Raw genomic sequence first — 9,457 nt, 5'->3', positions numbered from 1 at the left:
TACTAAGGGGATTTGGCCAATAAGGCCATCCATGTCAAAATTCTGCTCTTCCAATGATGTTTGGTGGAGCAAAATTAGTCTCACATATTGACTACGAGAAAGTTACTCCTAAATTACATTGGTAGAGGCACGAATAGTTGCATATGTAAATTCTACAGGGTTAAGGTTCGGGAATATCATCCTTTATTCTTGAAGTTTTAGGTCTTAGGTACCAAGGATTACGCTTCGGGCATGATGCCACACCTTGGTAGGCCTTGATTCTACCATATGTTTATGGTAGTAATCAGATCTGAAAATCCGTAAGAGCAAGCCAAAGAGCCATTGAATCCTCATTCGGAAGGTACATCCGTTTGTAATGCTTCGAGCATAAGTCTTTGAATGAAGATCATGCCGAAGGCTTATTCAGCTCTTCCATGCCATTGTTGGCGTCAATGGTTTCTCAACTTCTTAATAGTCATGTGGAGATTCACGTCTTGTACCCCACATAAAGTGGTTTCTATTAGAAACGTCCAGATAAGGAAAATTGAACTTGTGATGGTTCGACAATCCACTGAATTGGAGGGAACAAGATTGTGATTGGTGCGATGGGAATGAATCATCCATAAGCATCAAAGTTAGAACATTCGAGTTCTAAGACATGGTTTTCATGAAAAACGTCGGGTTTTCATGGGTGTATTGTTTTATGAAAACTTCAGGTTTCAAAGGCACTAAATTCGAAACTACATGTTCAATTTAGTTTATGAACGTCAAGTATGAGAGCTTCGTTACTACAAAAATATATCAACGGTTCAAAGTATAAAAATAAATTATTGAATCGTTAATGTCAAAAAGTGGGCTTCAGGCTAATAATTTTGGATTTCTTGTCAAATTAATGGACTGCTTGTCACTTTTAATTAATTCAATAGATCGGGACCATTCGAGGTCGATCGTAGAAGCAAAAATAATATTAACATACAGGTAAAATTATTTAGAATGCTAAATAATAGCATTGGGTTCGAAAATCATAGCCCAAACATGATGGGCATGAAAATCGTGAGTAGGCAAGGCCCTATCGGGTTTATTGGGCTTAGGTTGGCTGCTAGGAGCAGCCCAATGCGTGGCAACTGGCCACGGGCTGAGGGAAAGAAGCCTAACAGTAGCTCTGCTGGCGTTTTGGGCCTAGATCACTGCAAGAGCAAGCCCAGCCTAAAGGCTGTCTTATGGGTGTTGCAAGGAAACCTCAGCCGAGGCTGGGTTTTGATTTTTGTGCCGTAGGGACAAGCCTAATCTTTAGGATTTGTTTGTGGTGTTGCGGGCCGTGGTTGGGGACCGGTCCAACAAGCAGAAAAACTGCTGCAGACAGGCCAAAGCTTCAGGGCCATGTCAGTGACAAGGTCCAGCATGCTTCTTGCGTGCGGGTTGGGTTAGGTTTGGTCCCTGGCTGCAGGCCCGTATGATTATCATGCTAGGCCAAGGCCTGGTCGATCCAGCATGCTTCTGGCATGCGGGTTGGGTTAGGTTTGGTCCCTGGCTGCAGGCCCGTATGATTGTCATGCTAAGCCAAGGCCTGGTCGAATGCTGAGGGAAGGCAGCAAGCCCAAAGGGCTGAGCAAGGTCCAAATCAACATCCCAAGGTCTGTCACACGGTGGTGCCGCAAGAAATTACCCAATTTGACCAATGCATTAAAATTTCAACCTTTATTCATTTCACCTACATCATACACTCACTTCACCTACAACCTCCACTCATTTCACCAACATTATACACTCACTTCACCTACAACATCCACTCACTTCACCAAAAAATGGATGATGGTGATTCATTCTCAAAGCCTATAAATAGGCTTCTCCATCAAGGGATAGAGAACAAAGAGAGATCACACTCAAACCTTGAAGCTTTGAAACTCTAAAGCTCTCAAGCAAATCCCGAAGGATCAAGAAAGCGCTCTTCGTTCTTCGTCAAATCCTCCTTCAAGATCAAGCCCCAATGGCCCTTGAGGAACTTCCACAAAATCCTCCTTCAAGATCAAGCCCCAACGGCCCTTGAAGAACTTCGACCAATTCAAAGTCAAGTCCCAACGGCCCCTTGAAGAAAGCGTTCATCGTTCATCACCTGTTCATCCTAAGATCAAGCCTCGAAAGCTCTGGGATCAACATCACAATCCATAAATCTACACATTACGAAGATCGAATCAGAGGCTAAGTTTGTAGAGGAGATTGTAACCCTTAAATCATTAATACAAATATTATTTTGTACATGTGTTATTGTCTCATTCATTGTAGGAATTTCCATGTTTACAATGGTCATTTCAAATGCCTTTACTTTATTTTAAGCGTATCTGATTGGCAAAAAAGATAGAAGCCTTTGATTTTGTAGAAGATCCTTCTCAGAAAGCCGGAATTCTATCTCCAATGTGTTGTATCACGTTCAACACACAAAAATTAAATTGAATCAATAGCATGTAGATCAATTCAATAAAATAATAAATTAATCATAAAAAGAATGATTAAAACGTAATACTCCCCTGATTGAAGAATAAACTCTCTTTAGCATAGCATCAAGAGCGTGCTAATAACGTGTTGTAGGCATAATTTACTGAACAATTATGGAGGCCAGAGTGAGGGAAGGTGCAGCATAGAGAGAAGAAAGAGATGTGTAATTGCAGGTGTGTGTTATTCCACCCATTGTGCCTTTATTTACAATAGTAGGGAAGCTTAATTCCTTTCCCTTTAGGATTACAACATTTAATAGGTAATCTACTCCTAATAGGAATATGAGAGATATTCTAAGATATACTAGAATTTACACAATTACATTCCAAATCAAATAGGACTACAACAAAAATCTCGATTTTGATTTTTTATATAAAAATAATCTTTAAACAATTAACGATTAATATATAAACAGTTCGATCATAATATGTGTTGTGAAAATGCAAACGTGAAGATGCCAAGTTGCATAGAAAATGAAAGTACCCATATATTGAAATCTTGACTTGAAAATAGCCATTCATCACAGGTACAAGGACATAAAATCAATATTATTCAACAAAGCAGGCGGACAGGAGTAGCTTAGCCAAGTGCAAAAAGGAAACCCACATACTATGGAAACTAAGATATATCATACCAACTATGCCATAAACAGATTTATTAGGACGATAGTTCACAACAATATTATAATTTAGCACAACCCACTTCACTTGGGGAGCAAAGCCTCTTGGCTCTTCCTGAACAACTTGTGCTGAATGTGCTCAGCAAAAGTTCGTGGTGGGAACATTGCCGGCTCGTCCTCAGACACGGTCTCCGGCAGTGGCTTAAGGATGATCTTCTCCTTTGGTGGCTCACAGAAAACAGCCCATGAAATCCTCACCTTTTCCTTGTTCACCATGCCCCTGTGGAGTATACTTTTGTACTTCCCATTGCTCAAAATCTCAAGTGTGTCCCCAATGTGCATGACGATGGAATTTGGAACGCACTTGGCAGTGACCCACTTTCCTTCATAGAAAAGCTGCAGGCCAGGAACCATGTTGTGGAGGATGAAGGTGAGTGCACTCACGTCAGTGTGAGCTTCAACACCAAGTGCAAGCTCCGGCTGAGGGCATTTTGGGTAGTAGTTGATTTTCATTTGCAAGAGGAGCTCTTCAAGTCCACCAACTTCTTTCTCCAGCCTCCCTTCATCCAATCCCAAGCCAAGTGACAGAACTTTCAGTACCTTGGTTGCTAGCTCCCTCAATTGCTTAGCATACTCGGCGGTTGCCTCACTGCCAAGGTATTAAAGATTGATGTTAACAAGAGTAAGCGGCGGAACCAGAATTACTTGTGGGGAGGAGGGCCTTTTACAAATATATAAAACTATTGACAATTTTAATCAGTTCGGGGATATAATTAAAATTTTAGGCTAGGATTTATGATTGTGACACCAATTAAGCATGCTAAGATTTTTAAGTACTTACATGTAATCAGCAGGTGTTTGAGGCCAAATAGACAAGTCACGCTTGTCCTCTGGGTATACACAGTGGAAGAAGTAGTCCTCCCACTCAAGCTGCCCAGATGCATTGTTTGCAAGCTTGCTTCCATAGCCTTGAATCTTACCAGAGGCCTGGTCATTGGCATACTTCTCCTTCTGCTCAATGGGAAGGTCAAAGAAGGCCTTACCGGCCTTCCTGACCTTGTCCATGAGCTCGTCGGAGATGCCATGGTTCACAAGGTGCATGACACCCCAGTCCACAGCTGCCTTCTTCAACTTCTCCCTGCATTTTGCTCTCACTTTTTCGTTATCAGACTCTATCTCCTTCAAATCGATGGTGGGAACTTGAGGCCCTTCGTTGTTCTTCTCTTGTTCGAAGATGTCACCAATGTTTACGAGCTCATCTTTAGGTCTGATGTACTCTTTTGGGATGGTTGAGATTCCACTGCCGGCCAAGGTCTCAACCCTTGAATTCACTGAATCAGAACTCACCATTTTTGGAGCTGGCTTTCGACAACAAGAATATACTATCTCAGCTAGTATATTACTCGTTTTTTTTTTTTTTTTTTTTGCGATAACAATGCAGGCCCTGCACTCCTTTTTTTGTGGTGGGTTGATGAAGCAATGGTTTAACGGGCATTGATAATGTAACGTTGATTTTATAGTAGTGCGACCAAATGAGTAGTTGGTTCCAATTGGGTTTGCAAAATTTAGAAGGGAAAATACTGCTGCTAGCTACCACTAGCAAGAGTAAGTGAGCGTGTTGGAGAGTGAAGAATGTGTTCTTTCTTTTCGAGTAGGCATGTGGCTGTTGTACATGTGACATCTCACCCACCAGACTTTCATCATGCGACCGAGGTTTGACTGGAAAGTTGAAAGCGTGCATGGATACCCCTAACCGCCTTACTCTTGGTTTTCCACTTTATATGAGGTGTTTGACTATCAAAATTAAGTTAATTATTGGTTTACAAACTTAATTGCATTTACTTATTCAATAATAAAGATTTATAATTCAAGTAAGTAATAATATTTTTCTTTACAATCAAGTCTTATGTTTAACCTCTCGCCAGTAATATCGTTTGTACAAAAAATGTACGTTTCTCAGACATTTATAGTAGTTTTAACTCAATTCGGGAAACTAATTAGTTTTAAGCAAAATTTATTACCCTTGTAAAGAGTTTTAGCGTATATTTCGAAATTCATATGTTAGGATCCCAAATTCGGATCCTGTATACAGAGAGCATGTTAACTTCTTGTATTCCAAATTCGAGCCTGAGCATGAACAGTCAACACATCTGGGATTCATGATTCAGTTTCTAACTTTAATTCATTTATTTGTCTTCGACCACTTCGTCACACAATAGTTTATTTATATTCTGAGTAAATTATAGTAATGGTCACTTAATTTTAACCAGTTGGAGCAATGATCTTTTAACTAAAAATCTTTGACAATTAGTCATTTAACTCATCAAAACATGCAGCTATGATCATTTTCGTCAACTCTGTTAGAACTTTACTCAAAATGAGTCACGTACCACTCACGTAAGATTGAATCAAGGGGCAAATATGAAAAACCAAATGAAAAAATTGTAGTACTGGTCCCACAACTTTAACCCAATTGGAGCAATAATCCCTAATTTTAACCCCATTGTAGCAATGGTCCTTCAAACATGACTCATTTTGACGGAACTCTGACGGAGTTGACGAAAATGACCATAGCTACATGTTTTGATGAGCTAATGGTCATGGGTTTTTAGTTGAGAGACTATTGCTCCAATTAAGTTAGAGTTAAGGGACTATTTACTACAATTTTTTCTTATATCTTAGATGTGATTGTAATTGTCTCTTATCTCATTTGGTTAAAGGTCCAACTATGAGCTAGTTACGTATATATAGGAATCGGTAACCTATGTTTCCAATAATTTATGACTTTTTGTGTGTGAATTTGCATTTGTTTTTCGATCATCCTCCGAGTGTCACATACAAAAAAGAAAAACTTTAGCGAATACTTTTTTTTAACGTGGTAGGTTGGTCAGATGACACGCACTGTTTCTTCAAAATCTTTTACACATTAACGTTTTATCCATAATTACGATTTTAAAACACATACAACAAGTGAATGGTGCATACCAGATAAAAGGATGTCATTGGTTAATCATAAGAATTTATAATTCAAATGGTTGATCTCGATATACATTAATAGGCGAACGTCTTCGACTTTATTAATTTTGTTTTAAGTTTGATAATATAGCTCAAGGTTTTGAGTAAAATACTACTTTGCTGTAGGGACAAGTGACCAATTTCGATCGTTGACTCTTAGGATTGATTTCGACCATAATACAGAACTAGCCTTCATGCACGAGCTCATGCGTGTGCAAAAGTTATTGTTTGAATCATAGCGTTATACGCGCAACTTACACGTTTTAAATGTATTTACTGTAAATTGATGAAAGGAAAGTCAAATATTTGAAGTAAATGAATAATCTTAGATCATGGTGAAAGAAAGCCCTCATAAACTAATTAACGCAGCTGAATTCACATAATAAAATCATTCTCTATAGAATTTACATTAAGAATAGAGAAAATAATATTTAATAAACAATTGATTGAATCATATTATTGCTAGCCCATTGTGAGGCTAAGCCCACCCCCCCTTCTTCTTAGTGTAGATAATATCGTTTGTTTAAAAAAAAAACAATCATTTGTCAACTAATTTAATCACATTATTATCGGCGTGCAAAAAACCTTTTTTTTTTTTTTTATAACCAACATTACTAGCCTCTTAAGATGTTTTGAATGTGCTTAAAAATAGAAAAAAATAATATTTAATAAATAACTAACTGAATCATATTATTGCTAGCCCATTGTGAGGCTAAGCCCACCCCCTTCCCTTAGTATAGATAATATCGTTTGTTAAAAAAAACAAATCATTTGACAACTAATTTAATCAGGTTATTATCCGCGAAAGACCTTTTTTTATAACCGGCATTACATGTCTCTTAAGATGTTTTGAACGTGTTTAAAAATAGAGAAAATAATATTTAATAAACAACTGATTGAATCATATTATTGCTAGCCCATTGTGGGGCTAAGCCCACCTCCTCCCCCTTAATATAGATAGTATCGTTTGTTAAAAATAAAAATAAAAACAATCATTTGACAACTAATGTAATCACATTATTATCCGCATGTGAAAGACCTTTTTTTATAACTGACATTACACGTCTTTTAAGATGTTTTGAACGTGTTTTTAAATAGATAAATTGAATCACATTATTGGTAGCCTATTGTGAGGTACTTGAAGGAATATTTTGTGAAAACATGTTCATTTAAGCAACATCTATAAGCATGCAATTAACAATTAAATGCAGAATCATGCTTGCATGCACTTAAAAACAAAACATTAACCATGAAATTCAAAGCCTAGTAGATTGGTGAACCAAAACTCAACTCAAAACAAAGTGAGTTGAAATTATATACCTTTGTAGATTCCTCTTTGCATAAGCAAAGGCTAATCACCCAAAGAGAGGGCCTTCATTCCTTGCATCTAAAATCTATGGATTTGGATGGAAGAATAGGTTTCTCCAAGTTCCCAAAATTGAGAACCTCTAAGTCTCTTCACCAAGGTTAGATTGGAGAAGAAATGAGTGACCTTAGAGTAGTGGGATTGCTAGATGCACCCTCCAAGGGGCCGGCCTCTTTAGAGAGAAATGGAGAGACATGTTCTCTCCAATTTTCTCCAAAACAAACCCTAAATGAATTTTGGCTATAAAGTCATATTTATACCTTTATTCATTTGAGTGGCAAACTTGTAAATAAGTCCAAGTTCACTACCCTTAACCATATGGCCGGCCTTAGGGTGTTGTTTGGGCTTTTGGGCTTTTGTGAATTAAGTTGTCATACAACTTAAGTCAATGGGCTTGACGTTCGAAGCCCATTGGGCCTAAACGTCCAAAACTATCCCGAGGTCTTTAACGAACTTATTCGTTTGATTAATTAACGTATTAATTAATCCTTGCCATAAATAATTAAACCATTTAATTATTCTTACTCATCTCCATTGTTTCTTCAATCTCCACCTTACACGGTGTACGATCTATTAGGTTCCTTTTAGCGAGGCAGTGGGCGATTCAAACTTTTTCAAATCGATTGTGAATTGAAACTTACTTTCAATTCTCCCTTTAGTGATTATACACGTTTAGGGCTTCCACAAACCAAGAGTGACACCTAGCAGCATATCATGGTTACCCAAGCTAATCAGAAGAGGTAGAGAACCTATTCAGTTTAGGATTACAAATGCAATACGGTCTTTCTCTAATACAATACTCTTGACCACATTGTTTGGTTTGATAGTTTATTTATTCATGTCTACTATCCAATGTGATTCGTGCGCTTATATGATTTCCTTGAATGTGATTTGGAACGTCTTTCCTAAATCTCATTCATACTTTGGCCAGAGGTTTTAATCATATCATAGAGTATTCTCCCTCAAACGGTTTGAACGTTAGAGATCCCTTGTTGCGCATTCACTTGCCTCCATAGCTAAGTGGCTTAACCCCAACTATGCCGTGGACACCCCGATGGGGTGACTTTGACATAATCAAAGATCAAGGACTTAACCACAAGACAACTGTGATGCCTCAGGTCAAATGACTACTTTGCATTATCCCAACCATGAGTTCTCATGTGACATGAATATGAGAACTCTTCGTTGATCGTGTTCAGTGAACTCATTCTCTATTGAGCACCTACGTACTTGTCTTGATGTCACACACACCAATGACTCGAGACTAGTCACTATCCTTGAGAGAAGACACAGTACGTACTAATCTTAACGGACTGTCAATGCCCAATTGGCAATCCTATGATCAGGAACGTGTAGGATGTGTCTACGAAAGAATGGTCTCATGAATCTAACTTCTTTAGATCGCATTCTCCCAATAACATATTCCTTGGACTTTATCATTTAAGCATATAACATTTATATGAGACGGCTCAAACAATAATCTTTGCCCTTTATATTAAACTAGATTAGTTTAACATGTGAAATGTCCATAAAGTATCATCATATGATTGGTTTTAGGGCACATTTCCAACAATCTCCCACTTGCACTAGAGCCAATCAGCTTGGTCATCAATGATGATACCTCTTCTGTAGTCATTTCAAAAATGGCTGAGTAGTAGGCCTAGGCAATGGATATCTATATGTTATCCATAGAAGCAACCTTGAGAATAACGACATCACCATTATACATGATTCTCAATCATGTGGTTCAGTCTCTCATATGAGTTCGGACCTTGATGAGACCTTGATTCCCTGGCTTGAGCTATCGCCCCATTAGTGTCATAGTGTCGATACACTAGATACACTTTCTGGTTGGAAACGAATAGAGAGTTCATGAATGAACTTTCACATCCAAACAACATTGTTGTAAGCTTCTTTATGGCAATACATTTTGCATTCATAATGGAACACACTAAAGTCATTACTTTAATGTTTCCATCCAAATA

General features: G+C 38.1%; 1 protein-coding gene across 1 annotated transcript; it reads right to left on the bottom strand.

Annotated features, from left to right (window-relative positions):
* Positions 1–2,934: 2,934 nt before the first annotated feature.
* Positions 2,935–4,592, bottom strand: LOC126626418 (leucoanthocyanidin dioxygenase). The gene is made up of 2 exons (XM_050295744.1): positions 3,933–4,592; positions 2,935–3,740 (listed from the first exon to the last, which is right to left on the bottom strand). Exons 1-2 carry the CDS (start codon positions 4,439–4,441, stop codon positions 3,176–3,178), a joined length of 1,074 nt encoding a protein of 357 aa, XP_050151701.1. The 5' UTR covers positions 4,442–4,592; the 3' UTR covers positions 2,935–3,175.
* Between the last annotated feature and the right edge of the window lie 4,865 nt (positions 4,593–9,457).

Source organism: Malus sylvestris, chromosome 6, assembly GCF_916048215.2.
Source record: "Malus sylvestris chromosome 6, drMalSylv7.2, whole genome shotgun sequence".
Classification (NCBI taxonomy): domain Eukaryota; kingdom Viridiplantae; phylum Streptophyta; class Magnoliopsida; order Rosales; family Rosaceae; genus Malus; species Malus sylvestris.
This window is presented reverse-complemented; position numbering and strand designations above follow the sequence as displayed.